Below are 23,379 nucleotides of genomic sequence, written 5' to 3'. Positions count from 1 at the left end.
TAAATTAAAAAAAAGACGTCAAAAGACGTCATTTGGCAGTGAATGACTTAAATATCAGAGAGTTCCGTTTGATAAAGAGTGGGTTTGTTGCTTTGTTTACTATCCTTATTGCTTTTTTTTTGGAGAATGAAAATTTGATCTGTGTTTGTTCTTGTTGTGTACGTATTGCCCCACACTTACACACAGTTAGTAATGTATGGGAGTATGAAGGAACAGTACAAGGTATATAAATCAAGACATATAAAGACATACAATACTATAAAATAAATACTAAGAGCAAGTATATTTACAGAAACACAGTGGGGGGTCATTGTTGGTGGCAAGCTGGAGGACTTGTCCAGTTATAAATTGCAGACAGGTGGCTCTTTTATGGCAGTTTTGAAGGAGGGTAAGGAGGGAGTCACACTTTTTGATGGCTGGTGGGTGGTAGGGCATTCCACATTTTGGTGGCATAATAGTAGAATGAATTCATCCACATGTTTGTGCCAAATCTGGGGGTAATGAGATCAGTGGCGCTCCCTCTAGTGTTGCTCCCCTGTGTAGTTCATATGAAAGTGTGGAACACCCGCGTTCTGAAGCTCCGGGTGCTACGAGGAACGTTGGGGTTGGAGAACCTCATCACCTTGACCAGGCTGCCCCACCCTGACCCGCCCGGTCCGCTGGACGACGTCAGGAAGGGGAAGGGCAGCAGCGCCGCCTGCCTGTTGGCGTGGAGCTTCCAGAGGGAGGAGGGGCATCGCTGGAACACCTCGATGCTGGCGGCGTACTGCCGCGGCGCCCACTGGGAGATACGCACCATGGTCACCTGGTACAGGGACAAATGTTACGTGATTATCGTTGTTGTCGGGTTGAAAACCTCGTATGTCCAAAACTTCCCTATATTCACATCTTGGTACAACTTGTTTACGCTTCTAAATTGACTGTACTTGTAGGGATATACATGTAACTTAGCTACATTACAGTACAAGTACAATGATTTGTACTGGTACCCTTCTCTCTCTTCAGTTATCTTACACTTTGGCTATTCAAAAATAGCAGATATACAAGCTCATAGTGCCACGCTATGAGCTTGTAGATCTGCTATTTTCTTTTTTAACCCACACTTTACCTGCCAATCACGAGTATAACCGTTGATGAAAAATACACCCGTTTACTGCCAAAAAAATCCATCCACGAGTATAACCGTTTTTCAATTTATCCACACAGAACCAGAGATATCACGATCCAAAGATTTCTAGCTCCATTCACTCCTTGGTTAACTTATTACTTTAAAATCCTGTATCTCGGCTCCTTAAAAAAAAAATTTTAAACACTGGCACTGGGGGAAGTAAAATAAAAAAAACCCTCTGGCAGGGAATGTGTTAAGACCCGGAACGCATCTGTGTCACTTTAGAAGTCTTTGGCTATTCAAAAATAGCAGATATACAAGCTCATAGCGCGGCACCGAGTGCCGCGCTATGAACTTGTAGATCTGCTATTTTTGAAAAATCTTGAAAAAGATTTTTTTTTGATTTTTTTCCAAAAACTGCTAGGATTTAGATTTTTTTTAAGAATCGCCTGAAAATGTGTGCAAATATTATGTGTGGATATATATATTTTTTTAAGCGAACATTTTTAACTCCACGGACCCCCCATCTCTACATATGTTGTCCCAGGGACCCCCCAGAAGCAAAGATTTGAGTTAAAAATGTTCGCTTTAAAATATATATATATTCAAAGATTTCATGTAGATATGCTACTTTTGATGCTTTTGTGTGACGCTGTAGTGTGGTCAAGTAGGGCGTTCATTTGAAAAAGTTAAAATATGATGTATATTTTTTTCTCTCACAGACGAGCCGAAGCCGCACGCGCGCCCCGGAGGAGGCCCCCCGCGGAACACCAGCTCCTGGGGCGGCGGGGACACGCCCCTCTGCCACACGAGCCCCGCCTCCTCGGCCTCGCCCATGTCGCCCAGGTTGCACAGGGCCAGCAGACACGCCGCCTCCAGGGCGCCGTTGTCGGGGAAACGGAGCAGGACGCCGATGAGGCGAGGCACCGCCCCTCTGCGCAGGAGCTGCTCCTGTTGGATGGCTGAGAGATGGAGAGAGAGAGAGAGAGAGTGAGTGAGTGAGTGAGTGAGTGAGTGAGTGAGTGAGTGAGTGAGTGAGTGAGTGAGAGAGAGAGAGAGAGAGTGAGAGAGAGAGAGTGTGAGAGTGTGTGAGTGAGTGAGTGAGTGTGAGAGTGTGTGAGTGAGTGTGAGAGTGTGAGTGAGTGAGAGAGTGAGAGAGTGAGTGAGTGAGTGAGAGAGAGTGTGAGAGTGTGTGAGTGAGTGAGTGAGTGTGAGAGTGTGTGAGTGAGTGTGAGAGTGTGAGTGAGTGAGAGAGTGAGAGAGTGAGAGAGTGAGTGAGAGAGAGTGTGAGAGTGTGTGAGTGAGTGAGTGAGTGTGAGAGTGTGTGAGTGAGTGTGAGAGTGTGTGTGTGTGAGTGAGTGAGTGAGTGAGTGAGTGAGTGAGTGAGTGAGTGAGTGAGTGTGAGTGAGTGAGAGAGTGTGAGAGTGTGTGTGAGTGAGTGAGTGAGTGAGTGAGTGAGTGTGAGTGAGTGAGAGAGTGTGAGAGTGTGAGAGTGAGTGAGTGTGAGAGTGTGTGAGTGAGTGTGTGTGTGTGTGTGTGAGAGAGAGTGACAGAAAATTGTGCACAACTTTACATACATTTGAAAAATTGTCTCACAGATTTCATAACAAGTGGATGCAAAACATTGAATATTAGTTTCAAAAGTTTATATTCTCAATTCACAATTCTTATGGTTTTGTAAGCTAGTTCTCCTAATGTAACACAGCTCTGTTTACACAGTCATTTAATCCCATTTAACTGAACATACACCATTTAGTTTTGACTGTTTTGTTCCACTTTTGCTTTGGCAGTGAACACGCATGACTTCTCATGCCAATGAAGACACTTTGAATTGAAATTGAATTGAGAGAGACGGGGGGGGGGGGGGGAGAGATGGATTGAGGGGGGGGGGGGGTCGAGAGAAAGAGACAGAGGCAGAGAGTGGGGGGGGGAGGGGGGAGGACAAAGAGAAAGACATGAAAGCATGAAAGAGAGACAGAACAGAGAAACAGGTTATTAGAAAGTGTGTTGGATCTTCATATTTAACCCATTAAGACCGGGAACGTGTCTGTGTCATTTTTTGATTTATTTGGGGCTATTCAAAAATAGCAGATATACAAGCTCATGCGCGGCACAGAGTGCCGTGCTAAGAGCTTGTAGATCTACTTTTTGTTATCGTGAAAATGTGTGCAAATCTTTGAATATATAATTTTTTAAAGCAAACATTTGTCAAATATTTAGTTCCAGGGACTCTCCAGAAGCAGTTACAAGTGTTCACTTTAAAAAATATATATTCAAAGATTTGCACAAAATGTTAAAGATTAAAACAAAAATAGCAGATCTATAAGCTCATAGCGCGGCACTCGGTGCCGCGCTATGAGCTTGTAGATCTGCTATTTTTGAATAGCCCAAAGTAGAAAAAGAATAGCTCAAATCTAAAATGACATAGATCCGTTCCCGGATTGAATGGGTTAATACTGGTATTAAACTTTTAAACAGTGGAAGTGGGTCAGCAGCAGCTGTTCTGTCAGAATGGCAGATCAGAGGAACGGAGGAAAACGCTGCATTATTCATTCACATCATCATAATGGAGGCATTTGTTATGTTGGAACCACTTGATAGACAATCCACTGTGTTGCCCGAGGAGGGAGCTGTCACTTTCAAACACGTTTGCGCGCCTCTGGGGAATTATGTAAAGGACGCCATATCTGAAGCAGCGTTCATTTTCGTCGACTAAAACTATGAGGGAAAAATGTTTCGTCGACTACCTTTTTTTCACTGATGAAAACTAAACAACTAAATAAAAACTAAGCTATATATGATGAATAAAACTAAGACTAAATATACTGACAATATCATCAACAAATAAAAACTAGCTAAGATGTTAGTGAGGGAACTAGTGGAGAAGAGATCCAGTAGAACTAAAAGACAAGTCATGCTATGTTTGGTAGCGCTCGGGTGTTGGTAGTGCTCGGTGCTCTGAAAATAGCAGATCTACAAGCTTGTAGATCGGCTATTTTCAGCATGATGCAATCAAGTGTAAAATCTGGCATTTTTTGTCTACTAAATCAACTGTAGATTTAGTCGTCTGAAATCTTATGATATTTGGTCGACTAAAACTAGACTAAATCTAAAACATTTCAGATGACTATAATATGACTAAAACTAAATGAAATTGTATTCAAAATACTTTTTTTTGTTGGAAATAGGCGATCTACAAGCTTATGTTTGGTAGCGCTCGGGTGTTGGTAGCGCTCGGGTGTTGCGCTGTGAAAATAGCAGATTTACAAGCTTGTAGATCGGCTATTTTCAGCATGATGCAATCATCTGCTCAGCTGCTCCTCGACTGTGGAATGCCCTCCCGGACCATCTGAGAGCACCACAGTCGATTGACACTTTTAAAAAGGGCCTAAAAACCTTCCTTTTTAACAAGGCATTTGCTTAGATAGAGATGTAGTTGTTTTATCTTTTTAAACTTCTACTGTACCTGCTGACTTGATTTGAAGTTTATTCATTTCACTGTTTTATTATTATTGTTGTTTTATCTTTCTTTTTTTTCTTTTTAATCCTGTAGCACTTTGAGATTTGCTTCAAATATAAAGTGCGTTACAAATAAAATGTATTATTATTATTAATAATAATTAATTTATTAAGTGTAAAATCTGGCATTTTTTGTCTACTAAATCAACTGTAGATTTAGTCGTCTAAAATCTTATGATATTTGGTTGACTAAAACTAGACTAAATCTAAAACATTTCAGATGACTATAATGTGACTAAAACTACATGAAATTGTATTCAAAAGACCCGTTGGTCCTAGCCTGGGAACGATGCAAGTTGGGAACGATGCAAATAGGGAATGCATGCCCCACCCTGTTGTGCAATACCAGTTATACCCGTTGTAAATGGTAAAAATAAATGATAAATGGTGCATTTATATGCGCTTTTATCCAATTATATAGATCGTGCATTACATTCACCCATTCACACACACATTCACACACCGATGGCGGAGGAAACCATGCAAGGCACCAAGCTGCTCACCGGGAGCAATTAGGGGTTCGGCGTCTTGCTCAAGGACACTTCGACACTAACTCTGGGCTCCCCCAACCCGGGATCAAACCGGTTGCCATCCGGCCGCTCTAACCGGCCACTCTTAACCCTGAGCCACTGCCGCTCCGCTGTAACCGTCTGTCTCTCTGTATGCGTTACGTTTGTGCCCATGTGGAAAAGTCCTTGTGCCGCGGTAAACGTCTGTGGAGAATGTGTGTAATAAACAGTGGTGGAAAGTAACTAAGTACATTTACTTAAGTACTGTACTTATTATATACTGTACTTTAAATTTTTATCCCATGATTTTGTAACCCTATTTTTTACACCCAGTGCCAATTGTCTATGTAATCCTGGGCACTACCTTCCCTCTGCCAACCTAGGGAGGCCAGGGCCGAGCTCATGCCTCCTTCAATGCATGAGAGCCAACTGACCTTCTTGTCACCTGACAGGGGAGAGTTTCCCTGGTTGGATGTAGCGCGTGGAAGGAACACGTTATTCCAACCAGTTCCCTTCCCCTCCATCAGGCGCCCCGGCTGGCCAGGGGGAGGCAGTATAGTGACCAGGATTACTGCATGTTTTTGTGAGGGTACCTACCCTAGGTTAAGTACTGTACTTAACAATTTTGAGGTATTTGTACTTAAGTACAATTTTGAGGTATTTGTACTTTACTTGAGTATTTACAATTTCCGATACTTTTACTTCTACTCCACTACATCTCGGACCCAAATATTGTACTTTTACTCCACTACATTTATTTGAAAACTTTAGTTACTAGTTGCTTTGTAGATTTAGATTATTATAAAACATGCATTAACCACTTCAGCCCTATATACATTTTGGCCATTTGAAAATAGCCGAACCAAAAGCTCACAATGCGTCGCGATACGACGCATTGTGAGCTTGTAGATCTGCTATTTTCAAAAAAATTGTATACATTTGAAAACTTGAAATGGGACATTCTGCATAGCGAGTACTTTTACTTTTGGTACTTGAAGTACATTTTGATACCAATACTTTTGTACTTTTACTCAAGTAAAACAGAGTATTTCCACATTGCAGTATCGATACTTTTTACTTAAGTAAAAACATGTAGTACTTTTTACACCACTGGTAATAAAAGGTTGTGTATAACTCACAGCTCTCGTAGGACATGCGTGAGATGGCCCGGGCCGCGTAGAGGAGCAGCTCCTGGTCAGTGTTGGTCAGCACGGAGACGAGAGCGGCCACCAGGCCTGCTTCACCAAAGCCCTTACACACCACAGCTACACACACACACACGCGCGCACACACACACACACACACACACACACACACACACACACACACACACACACACACACACACACACACACACACACACACACACACACACACACACACACACACACACACACACACACGTAAACACAGGTAAACAAAGGGTTAGGGTGGAGAAGAGAGGCAGTGACTGTACAGAATGTACACAGTCCATTAAAGGAGCATTTCACCCCTGGAAGAACTTACAGTCACACATGTTAATCATATTTGTAGTAGATAACAGTAGCAAAATTTGAAATTTGCAACCTATGGCCAGAAAAATATAGAAGTCTGTGTGTTTGACTGGGGTTTGACTGGACTGCTGCATTACTACTATGACCATAGTGCTTTGGGGCACTGCCCTTCCTTGTGGGGAGGGGAGGCTGCGTGGGGGTGTGGTCTACATTGTGGTCAGGAAATAAGGTGAGATAAAGAGACTATGAGTCAAATGACTCATAGTCTCTGAGGATATGGATAAAAACACAAAAAACACACCAGGATCATGTTTATGGGTCCTAGACCTAGATAAAAATAGGGGTTTGATTCAAAATCGGCGAAATGTCCCTTTAATGGTTTTAAGATGTATTTGGCTATTCAAAAATAGCAGATCTACAAGCTCATAGCGTGGCACCGAGTGCCACGCTATGAGCTGAAGCGATTTTTTTTAAACTCCAATATTTGCTTCTGGGGGGTCCCTGGAACAACATATTTTGAGATGGGGGTCCGCGGCCAAATACATATCATTTTGGGGGTCCTTCAAATGGAAAAGCACCACTGATATAGAAAAACATACCGTTAGGATTTAGAAATTTGGTCACGGACCCCCATCTCAAAATATTTGGTTCCAGGGACCCAGAGAAGCAAAGATTTGAGTTACAAATGTTAAAATATATATATATATATTCAAAGATTTGCAAAAATGTTCATGATTTTATTTTTTATTTTTTGAAAAATGGGTAAATATGTGTAACTTACGCTCCCTGGCCAGTTCAGCCACCAGTCTAACTGACAGCAGTGTCAGAGGTCCTCTCTTCTTCAGGGGGAGAGCCAGGATGGGCAGGATACCACTCAACACCACCTGTTCAGCAGCGCCTTTCCCTGGACACAGGAGGAATGACACAATGTGTAAATGCACCCACTGCATGTTGATGGAGCTTAAATCAGTGGTTTTCAACCTTTTTCACATCAAGGTCCATCTTTTTTTTTGGCATTTGAGCCACGGAACCACCATTTGATGAGATTTAGCCTCTCAGACCCAAAACGTAGAATATTTTTGTTATTGTTGGATACGATTTTGTCCACAATTCCGTCCATGCTGTATTGTTGGTACCATAGGAGAGATAACAGGCAAACGTTGATCAAAATAACAATTGCTTTACATTCTCTAATTGTGTTACTTCTTGTGAATTAAGTAATGCAGATGTTTATCAATAATTTAACTCTTGAGAGCGTACAATGAAACCAAATGGACCCGTAAGGGTCCATTTGGTTTCATTAAAGGACCATTTCACCCATTTTCTACCCCTCTTCATATAAATTGGTCCTCACTAACGCTCATTATAAAATGGTACAATGTTTTCCCCCAACTCGGCCTGTGTCTCAGAGGAGGGCTGTGGACAGTTCAGATACCCGCCTACTTTTTTTATCGTAATGGCTGATTTTACACTTGGTTGCATGCTGAAAATAGCCGATCTACAAGCTCACACAGCTGGTAAATCTGCTATTTTCAGAGCACAACACCCGAGCACAACCAAACATAAAATGACTTGTCTTTTAGTTCTACTGGATCTCTTCTCCACTCCCTCACTAACATTTCAGTCTAGTTTTATTGTCAATATATTTAGTATTTAGTCTAAAACTTTAGTCTTAGTTTTAGTCATCGTAGCTTAGTTTTTATTTCGTTTTTATTTTGTTTTCGTCAGTGAAAAAAAGTAGTTTTTTAAAACATTTTTCGGGAAGGCACGCTGCCACTCAAAGTGACTACTGGCACCCCAAAAAATATATCCTGTTATATTTGTGGGCGGTGTAGCCGCCCCTATACGTGGGGTTGGGACACCTCATTAGTATTAGTTTCCTGCACTGTGATTGGCCCACTTGGCCCACTTTCCTGTACTGTGATTGGCTGACTCTATTGGCTGACTCTATTCAGCACTGTGATTGGCTAGCGAGACACATGATGACATTAACAACCAATAAATAGGATTATGCACTTCCCAAAATCCTTTTTTTTGGAAGTGAGCTTCCAAAACACTGGGTGTGATTTTTTTAATACAACTAGATTCTGCCAAGTCCCAGAAAAGACGTGCTGTGATTGGCCAGTAGTCACTTTGATAGGCATAGTTTGCCCACCCAAAAATGGCGCCCGCAGATACAGACGCCCCAGAGTGGAGGGAGGCGTCTACCTTTATATGTCTATGTGTCCACAGCCTTCCTCTGAGACACAGACCAACTAGACCAGTGGTTCTCAAAGTACCAGTAGTACTTGAGGGGGTTCCAGGGGGTCCCCAGCTAAATGATGGATAGGAACCAAATGGACCCTTATGGGTCTGTAACTCTGAGAGTGTACAAATGGAACCAAATGGACCCTAGCGGGGTCCATTTGGTTCCATTTGTACACTCTGAGTTAAATTAACATTGATTTTACAATATGAATTGGGGTCCCAGAGATACAAATGCCATTACATGGGGGTCCGCAGCCTAATGCATGTCAAACTGGGGGTCCTTGAAATTAAAATGGTTGAGAATCACTGCTAGAGCCGTAAAAGATAATCTTCCTGGCATATCTTTTCAAATGGGGGTCCATTTGGGGGGTCAATTTGGGGGTCCTTGACATGAAAAAGTTTGAGAACCACTGAACTAGACTAAAATTGTATTATTATAATGAGCATTAGTGAGGTCAGGACCAATTATACGAAGATGGGTTGAAAATGGGAGAAGTGGTCCTTTAAGTTTAATGTCTAAGTAAATAAAGCTTAGATAGAGCTGAGTAATTGATCTCTTTCAGAAACACAGATACACAGATGTAATTATAGATAACATATTATTAGGATTAAAAACATTTTAACTGAAATTGTAATTTCATAAATAAATAAATAAGAAATCAAAGAAATTCCATAAATGAAAAAACTATTTAAGAAATAGAAGATCTACGAGGTCACATCGCATCCTCTCCCTCTCTCCTCTCCTCAAAATGTTACACACATTTTCAAACCGTTTCCAGAAATAGCTCACAACGCCTCGAGCTTGTAGATCTGCTATTTTCACAATATTTATCTGTGGAACAGAGTCAAACTAATCCCTACAATTTCAACTGCTTGTCAGCAGTTCAAATATGATTATTTTGGGGGGGTCGCGGCCTGAAAAGGTTAAGAACCACTGTTTTAATGGATGGTGTCAGGGCAGCATTCCACATTTTGCTATCCCCGCCCCTGCTGTGCTTACCACGCCCTCCACCATATAGTCTCCTCAGAAGTCCATATTTGGGTTTAGTGCTCTACGTGACGTAACGCCACAAAATATATAAACTTCAATTTCAATCATTTTCTTACAAGTCACGACACGCCGTCTCAAGACATTAAATATAAGAGAGAGGGATCTGATGTCGCCCCTCGCCCTGGGCAAGCATTTTTGAGAAGACCATTGTTATAGACACAGGATCTGACACGAGGTTTTGACCTGCTGGTCAATATTCTGATAGTAACCATTGCCATATAGGGTGTTTGTTCAGTCACAGGGGTCTCCCCGTCTCTGTGGCAAGGACAATTGGGCAGATCCAGGCTCCAATAACAATATGATAATATAATAATAGTAACAGTAATAATAGTTTTAAGCTATATTTCGCCATGTCACCCAAAAAGAAGTCTGGGCCTCCTCCGGCCCCCGTGGAGGAGCAGATTGCGCAGCTTAAAGTCGAGCTGCGCAAAACCAAGAAGGAGAGGAACCACGTGCAGCTGTGGCGGGACAGGGACTCCGAGCTGTGGGAGAAGTCCAGAATAAAGGTCTCCAAAGATCTCCTGAGGAGGAAGGAGGCGGAGATCGAGGAGGAGGAACTGCGCCACCAGGTGCTGATCGACGAGTACAACCGGCGGATCGATCAGCTGAACGTCGACCACCGGAGCACCGTCGGCGAGGAGCGGGCCAGGTTCGCGCACACCGCCGACCGCAAGCAGAGGGAGTTCCGCGAGCTGGAGGAGCAGCTGCGGAGCTGCATCCAGGAGCTGAAGGTGGAGCGCAAGGAGCAGCACCTCGCCTGCGAGGCGCTGGAAAAGGAGCTGCAGCTCGAGCACGACGAGGAGAGAGACGACCTGCGACGGAAGTTTGCGGAGCTGGTCAGCGACACGGACGACAAGTGCAAGAAGAAGGAGCTCATGAGAGAGCGGGAGCAGGACCTCCGGAGGAGGCGGGAGGTCATATGGTTGGAGGAGCAGTTTAACCTCCGCATCGACTTCATGCTGGGGGAGTTCAGGGAGGTCAGGGACCAGTATAACATCTTCAAACATCAAACGGTGTTTGAGCTGGCGGAGCAGCTGCAACACATGAGGAACGAGGCCAAGCAGAGGGAGGAGAAGATGGCGGAAGTGGCGGAGCAGAACAAGGGCCTTTCGGCGGAGATCAGGAAGCTGCAGGCCAAAGCCGACGAGGAGGACCGCGGGTTCCAGAGGCGGGTGCACACCTACGAGGGCGAGATGACCAAGATGGCGAACCTCCGAGGGCGCATAAAGGACGCGGCGAAAGAGGGGAAAAAGATGGAGGCGGCGCACCAGGAGCTGCTGCAGGTGTACAACGTCACCAAGGTGGAGAAGACGGAGCTGGACAAGAAGTACAACCAGGCCATTCAGGAGATGCAGAAGGTTTTGTGTATGAGCAGCTCGGTCAGAATGGGAAACTTGGGCAATATTGTACCGCCCCCAGGCATGGTTCAAATCATGGGGGGGGTTGGGGAGTACTGACCCCCCTGCTTAATTAACACTTGGGTCCCACCAAAAGAGTTAAAAAATAACAGGTAAGGGTTAAAGTATTTATATATCCTTCCTACCTGTGATATTCAAAAATTATATTTCCCATATCCACACATTGAAGAATCTTGTAATACAATTTCAGACACCCCTAAAGTGGGACCATACCATTTCTTAACATTAATATTACTCCTACTAAAATAATAATAATAATAATGAAAATAATAATAATCATAATATAATAACAATAATAATAATAATAAAAATAACTTTAGTGCCTTTCAAGAAACGCAAGAAGAGGCTTTACACCAAAATAAAGAAAACAAAACAAAACTAGCAGTTCAAAGCCTTGGTGAACTTAAAATAAGTTGCAAATCTCTGCTGGGAAAAAGTCCCCGCGGGTGGGGGGCTGCGGCTGCCACAATGAAGGCTCTGTCTCCAAAACGTTTGAGGGTCTCGGCCACGGAGTCTGAGAGTGAGGATACTTTTTTTTAGGTGGTAGAAGGCGGATTTCGCGATGGATTTAAGGTGTGACTAGACGGATAGGGGGGAGTCAAAGATGACATATAGGTTGCAGATTTCTGGAGATGGGGAGATACTAGTTATAGAGACAATAGAGGACGGACGAATGGAAGCAGCCCTGAGGCACGCCATGATTAGCCTGAGGCAACGAGCTCAATCGATGGTCTTGAAGGGCGGATCCAAACACAGCCGCCCGGATTTGTGCGGGGCTTCCTATTGCTTCACCAATCTATGTCCCCGCCTCCCCTCCCCTCCCCCCCGGCCTGTGCACGGAGCACGCTGACGTCACCAAATTTAGAGCGACGCCCCTCTGTACTCTGATTGGTTAGGAGATAACAAGGTCCTAAGACCATCGTTCCTGCATGGCTCCCCCAGGCTTTTTTTCTTTTGTAACAAAAAAAAAAGCATGGGTTTCCGAGGCTACGCCATGATTGACTATAGGGCTGGGGAAGAACTAGAGCCACTGATGGTAATTAGTGTGGTTGCCCGAATGGGCAACCAGACTATTGTTTTACAGAAACTTTATTCTTTCTTTATTTATAGATAAACAATATTTCTAACCGTATCACAGCCCACAGTTTATTTTTCCCAATTTAGTGTCATATGTCAAAATGACCGGCTTCACCGGGAATCGTGTGCTTGTATTTTGCTAGGAGATTGGTTGCATAGTTTTATTGATATTGATTTATTAGTGCATTAAATTTCCCCATCCACTTTAATGAAAAAGTGAAAAAACTCAAATTCAAGTATTTTTTTCTCTGAAACTGTAAGAGCTAGAGTTACCAGATTTGGTGGGGAGGTTCATGATTTAGTCCGAAATTATTTAAAAAACACATTACACCAGTCGGCCTCATGGTGGCGCTATAACAGCCCACTTTACGTTTTTGGCCTATAACTTTTGAACCGTAGGTCCTAGAATAAAAATCATTTTCCCCCTAGATTCCTTGGGTCATGACGCAACTCCCCATATAGGCCACGCCCATTTGCGTCAGGATAGATTTTCCGCCATTTTGAATTTTCTTCAAAACACACTTTTAGCTCCTCCTCCCACATATTTTCTCCAAATTTCACAAAAATCGGTACACATGGTCTCTGGACCTATGCGAAAATCTGGAGTGAAACAGAATTTTGATAGTCCATACCGTTCGTCCGTAAATGGCTTCCAAAGTTAGAGGGAGGGGCCCATTTTACAAAAAAGCCCACAAATCACGAACGAAACCTCCAGTCAATCCCAAATTTGAATCACATGTCAAGGGTGGTTTACTCAACAAATCCCCAAAAGCATTTCCACTTTGATCCATAGGGGGCGCCACAACTGCGCAAAACGTAACCGTTTGATGCAAAAACATGATTTTTGGGGGGATCACTCCTCTCAAAATGAAAAGCAGGTGATCTCAGGAGTTACAGGACGATGTCATTGGCCCGCTACATTTGTAGGAGGGGCCTATTTATTTAGTGGGAGGGGTTGGGGGGATCAATCCTCTCAAAATGAAACGCAAGTGATCTCAGGAGTTACGTGACAATGTAATTGGCTCAGCCTCCGACGGTATTCCTCCCAGCGTATTCCTCGAGTCCCGGCGGCAGCGACCCGCGACTCGCGTCGGCGCAACCACACTCTGCAATTGCCCTGAATTGCGACGCGTCTAGTTAGTGTGGTTGCCCTAACAGGGCAACCAGACTATAGTACTTGATGAACTTTATTATTCTATATAAACAATATTTCAAACTGCTACTCCTCCCACAGTTTTTATTCCCCAATTTAGTGCCATATGTCAAAATGACCGCCTTGACCTGGAATCGTGCGCTTGTATTTTGCTAAGAGATTGGTTAAATAGTTTAATTGATATTGATTTATTAGTGCATTAAATTTCCCCATCCGCTTTAATGGAAAAGTGAAAAAACTCAATTTCAAGTATTTTTTTCTCAAAGACCGTAAGGGCTAGAGTTACAAGATTTGGTGGGTAGGTTCAATATTTAGTGCAAAATTATTGTAAAAATAATTACACCAATCGGCCACATGGTGGCGCTATAACATTCCCCTTTACGTTTTGGCCTATAACTCTTGAACCGTATGTCGTAAAATCAAAATTTATTTTCCCTGGATTCCTTGGGTCATTACGCAACTCCCCATATAGGCCACGCCCATTTGCGTCTGGATAGATTTTTTGATATTGATTTATTAGTGCATTAAATTTCCCCATCCACTTTAATGGGAATTGCAAAAACTCCCATTCAAGTATTTTTTTCTCGGAAACCATAAGGGCTAGAGTTACATGACTTGGAGGGGAGGTTAATAGTTTATTGCAAAATTATTTAAAAAATAATCACACCAGTCGGCCACATGGTGGCGCTATAACAGCCCACTTTACCTTTTGGCCTATAACTCTTGAACCGTAGGTCGTAAAATCAAAATTTCTTTTTCCCTAGATTCCTTGGGTCATGACCCCCATATAGGCCACGCCCATTCGCGTCAGGATATATTTTCCGCCATTTTGAATTTTCTTCAAAACACACTTATTGCTCCTTTTCCTTAAAATTTTGTCCAAATCTCACACAAATCGGTACACGTGATCTATGGACCCATGCGATAAAGATATCCAAACGGCATTTTGATAGTCCTTACCGTTCGTCCGTAAATGGCTTCCAAAGTTAGCGGGAGGGGCCCGTTTTACAAAAAAAAACACAAATCACGAACGAAACGTCCAGTCAATCCCAAATTTGAATGTCAAGTGTGGTTTACTCAACAAATCCCCCAAAGCATTTCCACTTTGAGCCATAGGGGGCGCCACAACTCTGCAAAACGTAACCGTTTGATGCAAAAACATGATTTTTGGGGGGATCACTCCTCTCAAATTGAAAAGCAGGTGATCTCAGGAGTGACATGACGATGTCATTGGCCCGCTACATTTGTGGGAGGGGCTTATTTATTTTAGTGGGAGGGGCCTATTTCTTCAAATCAAAACGCCATGTATCACGAACACAGGATCCAATCAGCACCAAATTCGAATGGCACGTCACGCGACCTCCGACGGTATTCCTCCAAGCATATTCCTCAAGTCCGGGCGGCGGCAACCTGCGACCGGCGACGGCGCAACCACACTTTGCAATTTCCCATAATTGCGACGCGTCTAGTTAGTGTGGTTGCCCTAACAGGGCAACCAGACTATTGTTGTTGATACACTTTATTTCAGGGTCTTTCTAGATAAACAATACTTTAGACCGCATCTCCTCCCACAGTTTTTATTCCCCAATGTCGTGCCATATGTCAAAATGACCGTCTTGATCTGGAATCGTGCGCTTGTATTTTGCTAAGAGATTGGTTAAATAGTTTAATTGATATTGATTTATTAGTGCATTAAATTTCCCCATCCGCTTTAATGGAAAAGTGAAAAAACTCAAATTCAAGTATTTTTTTCTCAGAAACCGTAAGAGCTAGAGTTACCAGATTTGGAGGGAAGGTTTATAATTTAGTCCGAAATTATTTAAAAAATGATCACACCATTCGGCCACATGGTGGCGCTATAACAGCCCCCTTTACGTTTTGGCCTATAACTCTTGAACCGTAGGTCGTAAAATCTAAATTTCTTTTCACCTGGATTCCTTGGGTCACGACGCATCTCCCCATATAGGCCACGCCATTTGCGTCACGATAGATTTTCCGCCATTTTGAATTTTCTTCAAAACACACTTTTTGCACCTTTTCCCACATATTTTGTCCAAATTTCACAAAAATCGGTACACATGATCTCTGGGCCCATGCGATGAACATATCCAAACGGCATTTTGATAGTCCTTACCGTTCGTCCGTAAATGGCTTCCAAAGTTAGTGGGAGGGGCCCGTTTTACAAAAAATGCTAGAAATCACGAACGAAACGTCCGCTCAATCCCAAATTTGAATCAAATGTCAAGGGTGGTTTACTCAACGAATCCCCAAAATAATTTCCATTTTGACCCATAGGGGGCGCCACAAATGCACAAAACGTAACCGTTTGATGCAAAAACATGATTTTTGGGGGGTTCAATCCTCTCAAAATGAAACGCAAGTGATCTCAGGAGTGACGTGACAATGTAATTGCCGCAGCCTCCGACGGTATTCCTCCCAGCGTATTCCTAGAGCCCGGCGGCCGCGACCCGCGACTTGCGTCGGCGCAACCACACTTTGCAATTGCCCTGAATTGCGACAATTCTAGTATTAACATTGTTCTTGAACAATGTTAATAAACAATATTTCAAACTGCATCTCCTCCCACAGTTTTTATTCCCCAATTTCGTGCCATATGTCAAAATGACCGTCTTGACCGGGAATCGTGCGCTTGTATTTTGCTAAGAGATTGGTTAAATAGTTTAATTGATATTGATTTATTAGTGCATTAAATTTCCCCATCCGCTTCAATGAAAAAGTGCAAAAACTCAAATTCAAGTATTTTTTTCTCAGAAATCGTAAGAGCTAGAGTTACCAGATTTGGAGGGGAGGTTCATAATTTAGTTCAAAATTATTGAAAAAATAATTACACTAATCGGCCACATGGTGGCGCTATAACAGCCCCCTTTACGTTTTGGCCTATAACTCTTGAACCGTAGGTCGTAAAATCAAAATTTCTTTTCCGCTGGATTCCTTGGGTCACGACGCATCTCCCCATATAGGCCACGCCCATTTGCGTCAGGATAGATTTTCCGCCATTTTGAATTTTCTTCAAAACACACTTTTAGCTCCTCCTCCCATATATTTTGTCCAAATCTAACAAAAATCGGTACACATGATCTCTGGACCCATGCGATAAATATATCCAAACGGCATTTTGATAGTCCTTACCGTTCGTCCGTAATTGGCTTCCGAAGTTAGTGGGAGGGGCCCGTTTTATCAAAATTGCCAAAAATCACAAACAAAACGTCCAATCGATCCAAAATTTGAATCACATGTCGAGGGTGGTTTACTCAACAAATCCCCAAAATAATTTCCACTTTGATCCATAGGGGGCGCCACAAATGCTCAGAATGTAACCGTTTGATGCAAAAACCTTATTTTGGGGGGATCAATCCTCTCAAAATGAAACGCAAGTGATCTAAGGAGTTACGTGACAATGTAATTGGCACAGCCTCCGACGGTATTCCTCCCAGCGTATTCCTCGAGTCCCGGCGGCAGCGACCCGCGACTAGCGTCGGTGCAACCACACTCTGCAATTGCCCTGAATTGCGACGCGTCTAGTTGACCATCAGTTTCCTGCTGGAGAGATACGACTGGAACCAGGAGAGAGCTGTGAGGGACGGAGTTAATCGGTTGATGGAGAGCAACTTTCTGGGGTGGTTTTGTCGAGTGCAATTAAGAGAGTAGTATTGTGTCCGGGAAAGAGCTTCCTTGTAAAAGGCAGTTCTCCACCATACAGACTACTACAGATTACTACAGACTGGCAGTCGAATTAAGTCAGGAGATCAGTCGGTTGGAATGTGTGGAAAGATGTTGCTGAATGCACCTGAGAGCTGACACCGACAGTCGGCTACACAAAGGAAGGAGACAGTCCAGGGTTTATGGGGGGGGCAAGAGAGGCAAAGCTGAGCCAGCATTGTCGTGGGCTACCACGTCATCCACCATGGTATCAGGGGGAAACCGAGTCCACGTGGGTCTCCTCTCCATCAGGTCAGATAGGCCCGATACACTGTTTCTAAACAGGATGGTATTTTGTGGGCACTGCCTGGCCAGGGAACCAGGAACGGTGAAGAGAATGTCATGGTGGTCGGATACAGCTGCAGATGGGAGGCAGGTGTACCAGTGGCGCATACCCGGTCCAGCGGATGACCGTTTGGTGTGGGTGGTAGGACCTTTTAACCCATTAAGACCTGAGGCGATTCTTTAAAAAATTCTAAATCCTAGAAATTTTTGGGGAAAAAAATCTAAACATTTTTTTTTCACTATTTTTCAAAAATAGCAGATCTACAAGCTCGTAGCGCGGCACTCGGTGCCGCGCTATGAGCTTGTATATCTGCTATTTTCAAATAGCCAAAGAAATCAAAAGTGACACAGATGCGTTACAGGTATCAATGGGTTAACAGTCCCACACTATCCCAAACTGCTGCATTGACACTCATCCATGCCTTCATCACATCCAGACTGGACTACTGCAATAGCCTCTTTCACGGTGCCACCTTCAAAGTTCTCAAGAAACATCGGTAAATGGTGCATTTGTATAGCGCTTTTATCCAAAGTGCTTTACATATAGATTGTGCATTACAGTCACCCATTCACACACACATTCACACACCGATGGCGGAGGAAACCATGCAAGGCACCAACCTGCTCATCGGGAGCAATTAGGGGTTCTACAGTCTTGCTCAAGGACACTTCGACACTAACTCCGGGGGAGCCCGGGATCGAACTGGGAACCTCATGGTTCCCGTCCGGCCACTCTACCCCTGAGCCACTGCCGCCCACAATGTGCCCAACATGAACTCTGCTGCCCCCCTCACCAGAACCCGGTTCAGAGACCACGTCACCGCAGTCCTCCACGACCTTCACTGGCTCCCAGTAAAACACAGAATACATTTCAAAATACTCATCACCACCTACATGGCCCTCAATAACCAGGCTCCCCGCTACCTCTCTGACCAACATTTTTTTTTACATTATTTCTTTTAATTTCAATGTTATATTATCATCAAAATCTTGGTGTTTTTACGTGGGCTCACTTGCAATATCCTCACGGCCCACCAGAGGGCCCCAGCCCACAGGTTGAGAGCCAGTGGTTTTTAGACAGGTTCTTCAGCACTATCATCAGCATTGTGTAGATTAATGTTCTTTTGTTTGTTTGCTTACACATCTATCTTCTATTACAGCTGCACTATGTAACTTTTCTCTTCTACCCCGGATTTGAACACGTTTCAAAGTGCTGACATGTTTACCGTTGAGCTAATAGAACCTGCCTGCTTGCTCAGGGGATACATTTAATCTTGACCTTCATGTCAGATCCTGTGTCTAGGTGAGACATGACCTTTGACATGATCTAAAAGTCTCAATAGAAGAGCAGGGAGACAAAAAACAAAGCAACTATGTAGAATACATAATGAAGTATGAACTCCTTTTTTAATATTGATTATTTTATTTTATTTTATTTTTTCAGTTTAACAAAAAATGAAAACAATTAAAATTAATGAAAAAAGGAAATTGACGTCCCCTCATAGAAGGACAATAACAGTCACCAGAACCAGGGACAGGTGTTTTCAATGAGTTTAATGTGGTTAATGTTGTTTTTGCTGTATGCCGTTGATGACTTTAGTCATGTTTATATCAACACTATAGGTTTGAAGTACTATTGCACGTGTATTGGTAAAGTGGCACAATCGTCAACCGTCTACAGCAGGGCTCTTCAACAGGGGGTCCGCCAAATCTTTGTGATAGGATTTTTTATACATTTTTTACATTAACCACTTGCACCCTAGCATCTCTATTCTGAGGAACATTAGCCGAAAATAGCAGATCTACAAGCCCACAACACCTCGCAGCGTGAGGCGTTGTGAGCTTGTAGATCTGCTATTTTTGGCAAAGAGGTTTGGTGTAGAGGGGGAAAAGGAGCAAATCAAGTACTGAAGGTTTAAGTGGTTAAATGTCTGAAATGAACAAAACACCTGATGATAGTCAAACTATCTATCTATGAAAAAGTCTGTCTGTCTGTCTGTCTGTCTTGTCTGTCTGTCTGTCTCCCTGGCAGGGTCAAGGCAGGCCATCCCACCTTACAGAGACTGGTTCTGCTCCATGATTCTTCCCGTTAAAGCGGAGTGTTTCCTCGCCACTGCAGCCAAACAATGTTTGCTCAGAGGCGTTTGAAACGCTGGGTCTCTGTGTGGGATTTGAACCCTGGTCCCCCCACATGGGAAGGTCAAACATCCTAACCACTAGCCTAAAGGGGAATTAATCCCCCCCTTGACCATATTAGGCTTTTGGTCTCCAGGCTCTGAAACCCCTCTGCTACGTGACTACGTCGGCTCCGTATCGTTGCAGTCGGGGCAGAAAGCTATGTCCATATTTCAAATGCCTTACTTTCATCATGCAAGAGTTTCACAGAAAGTTGTGAAAATACCAGATCTACAAGCTCACAACGTGCCACAATGCAACTAGGTTTGAGCTTGTAGATCGGCTATTTTCATAATTTTTTCAGTTTTTAGATCGGCTATTTTCATAATTGTTTCAGTTTTTAGATCGGCTATTTTCATAATTTTTTTCAGTTTTTTAAATAATAATACAATTAATGTCTAAAACTAAAAGTATCTTGAGACAAACTGTTTGGATTTGGCACTGTGATAATATTGAACTGAATTGAATTGAATGGAATGTGACTTACTTTTCTCCTGTATGATAGTCAACACTGTGTTCAGGTGACTTACTTTTCTCCTGTATGATGGCCAACACTGTGTTCAGGTGACTTACTTTTCTCCTGTATGATGGCCAACACTGTGTTCAGGTGACTTACTTTTCTCCTGTATGATAGTCAACACTGTGTTCAGGTGACTTACTTTTCTCCTGTATGATGGCCAACACTGTGTTCAGGTGGGGTTTGAGTTCATGTTCGATCAGTTCGATGCCCAGGACTCTGATGGAACCTAAAGCATTGTTCAGATCATCTGCGGAGGAAGAGACACACACTGGTTAAATACACATACTGTCATTGTTCAGATCATAGAAGAGACACACACTGGTTAAATACACATACTGTCATTGTTCAGATCATAGAAGAGACACACACTGGTTAAATACACATACTGTCATTGTTCAGATCATAGAAGAGATACACACTGGTTAAATACACATACTGTCATTGTTCAGATCATAGAAGAGATACACACTGGTTAAATACACATACTGTCATTGTTCAGATCATAGAAGAGACACACACTGGTGGTTATTACATATAATGTCCACAAGGTGGCTCACTGTACTGTTTAAAAGCACAGCTCATACTAATGCTTATACTAAAACAGACTTATAGATTGCAGTGTGATTCTGAACCTTTCTAATCTCAAGGACCCCCAGTTTGATATGCATTAGAACATGGACCCCCATTTGATATGGCGTTTTATCTCAGAGACCCTGATCTACACTATAAAATCCTCAGTGTGTATTTAACTCTGAGAATGTACAAATGGAATGGGGACCATCCGGAACCCCCATAAAGACCCCTGGGAGGGTCCCCTTACCCCAGATTGAGGACCTCTGTTGTAAAACCATCTAAAACACAATGGTTCTCAAAGTGGGGTCCAGGGACCCCCAGGGCGGGGGGGTTCTAAATGGATCATTACGGTCTATAAGTAACTCTGAGAGTGTAAAGATGGATTTGTATTCGCTCAGTTACAGGGGTCCTTGAAACCCTCTCCCTCTCTAGGCCATTGGTTCTTGAAGTGGGGTCCGGGGAACCCCTGGGGGTCCTTGAGCGAGTTCCAGGGGGTCCCCAGCTAAATGACGGATAGTTAGGAACCAACTGGACCCTTACGGGCCTGTAACTTAGAGTGTACAAATGGATTTGGTTCCATTTGTACACTCTCTGAGTTAAATTAACATTGATTTTACAATATAAATTGGGGACCCAGAGATAGAAATGCCATTACATGGGGGTCCGTAGCCTAATGCATGTCAAACTGGGGGTCCTTGAAATTTAAATGGTTGAAAATCACTGCTGGAGCCGTACAAATCTTCTCTTAAGGGGGTCCTTGGCATATCTTTTCAAATGGGGGTCCGCGGGGCTAATAGGTGTCAATTTGGGGTCCTTGACATGAAAAAGTTTGAGAACCACTGCTCTAGGCTTAGTAAACCGGACCTGAGTTGGCTCTGTACTTCTTCCTTCGTCTACACAAAATCTCTTTGCCAAAAATAGCCCTTGAAATCTTGTGAGTTTGTAGATCTGCTATTTGTGGCTAATGTCAGAATATGTATACTGGGGTTCAAGTGGTTTAAAACAGTTTTTATAAACACTGATCTAAAAGTATCACAGTCACAGTGGTGTCCGTCCGTCCTACCGTCTGGTATGTAGGGCTCCAGGCGGCTGGACTTGCATCTGTCCATCCGCAGGGCTGTGGGGGTGATGGGCGTGTCAGGGTGTGGGCGTGTCAGGGCTGTGGGGGTGATGGGCGTGTCAGGGTGTGGGCGTGTCAGGGCTGTGGGGGTGATGGGCGTGTCAGGGTGTCCCATCTTGTGCCGTCTGCAGCAGGAAAACACAGTGTTATTGACACCCACACAAAACCACACAGCACCTTTCACTGACTTTACAAATATGTGTGTTTCATTAGTTTGCTTCTGTTAGTTTAGTTTTTAGGATTAGCTTCAGTTAAAAAAAAAAGAGAAGTTCTTCGTTTTAGGGTTTATAATTGTCATGTATGCCATAATACCAATAGTACCTTTAACCATTTAACCATGTAAAGCCCACCGCAAAAAAACAACAACAATTTGGGGAGCTTATTAGGCCTTTTGACAAAAAATTAAATAAATTGGTCAATTTGTTTTGCAAATAATGTATGATTTTTTTGTTTTGATACATTGGGTATTGGCCACAAAATCTGTATATGTATACACACACACATACATATACAGAAAATCACGCCTTTTCATATCATTTGGAACATTTGGGGCTTTGCAGTTGATTTGGTAAATTGTCTTTCCAAACAGAAACCTTTTTAGGTTGCAACAATACAGTTAATGTTCTTCGATGGACTGAACAATATATATTTTCCTCCCAAAGTAAGCCCTTTACTTTTCACTATATAGCCACTACTAGGCCATTGCAACCTCCAGCTGATTATCATTATAGATCAGGCTTCATACACTGTAGGCTAATAACAAACGCATGAGCATTTCTAAAATGTTTTACTCAACAGTTGGCTCATAAAATATCACATTTCAATCTTTTAGTTAAATTAAATAATAAAAACAGTGTATTCTTGCATTGTGGTCAGTCAGGCATGATGCATATTGCATCAAGACATTACGACAGATGACTTCCCCACAGCATCATCGTTTATAACAGTGGTTCTCAACCAGTGGTCCGGGGACCACCAGTGGTCCTTGAGGGGGTTCCAGGTGGTCCCCAGCTAAGTGATGGAGAGCTGGTAACCAAATGGACCCTTATAAATCATTAACTCTTGAGTGTAAAATGAAACCAAATGGACCCTTATGGGTCCATTTGGTTCCATGTTACGCTCTCAAAGAGTTAAATTATTGTTAAACATCTGCATTTACTTAATTTACAATAAGTCTACACAATTAGAGAATGTAGAAGAATTGTTATTTTTGATCAACGTTTGCCTGTTATCTCTCCTATTGGTACCAACATCAATACATATAGAATTGCGGACAAAATCGTATCCAACAATAACAAAATATTCTAAGTTTTGGGTCTGAGAGTCTAAATCTCATCAAACGGTGGTTCCGTGGCTCAAATGCCGAATAAATAATGGACCTTGATGTGAAAAGGGTTGAAAACCACTTGTT

At 43.0% G+C, this 23,379-nt stretch overlaps 1 protein-coding gene across 1 annotated transcript; it reads right to left on the bottom strand.

Moving 5' to 3' along the window:
- Positions 1 to 544: 544 nt before the first annotated feature.
- On the bottom strand, positions 545 to 22,903 carry LOC308105180 (uncharacterized protein; the record flags this gene model as incomplete). The annotated part of the gene is made up of 7 exons (XM_080455816.1): positions 545 to 805; positions 1,829 to 2,070; positions 6,276 to 6,401; positions 7,411 to 7,533; positions 20,415 to 20,522; positions 21,912 to 22,093; positions 22,896 to 22,903. The coding sequence occupies 7 exons, from the start codon at positions 22,901 to 22,903 to the stop codon at positions 545 to 547; spliced, it is 1,050 nt and encodes a 349-aa protein (XP_080311942.1).
- Positions 22,904 to 23,379: the final 476 nt, after the last annotated feature.

Source organism: Gymnoscopelus braueri (genome assembly GCF_963280865.1).
Source record: "Gymnoscopelus braueri genome assembly, chromosome: 17".
Taxonomy (NCBI): Eukaryota; Metazoa; Chordata; class Actinopteri; order Myctophiformes; family Myctophidae; genus Gymnoscopelus; species Gymnoscopelus braueri.
Note: the sequence above shows the minus strand (reverse complement) of the source record. Positions and strands in the feature narration are given on the sequence as shown.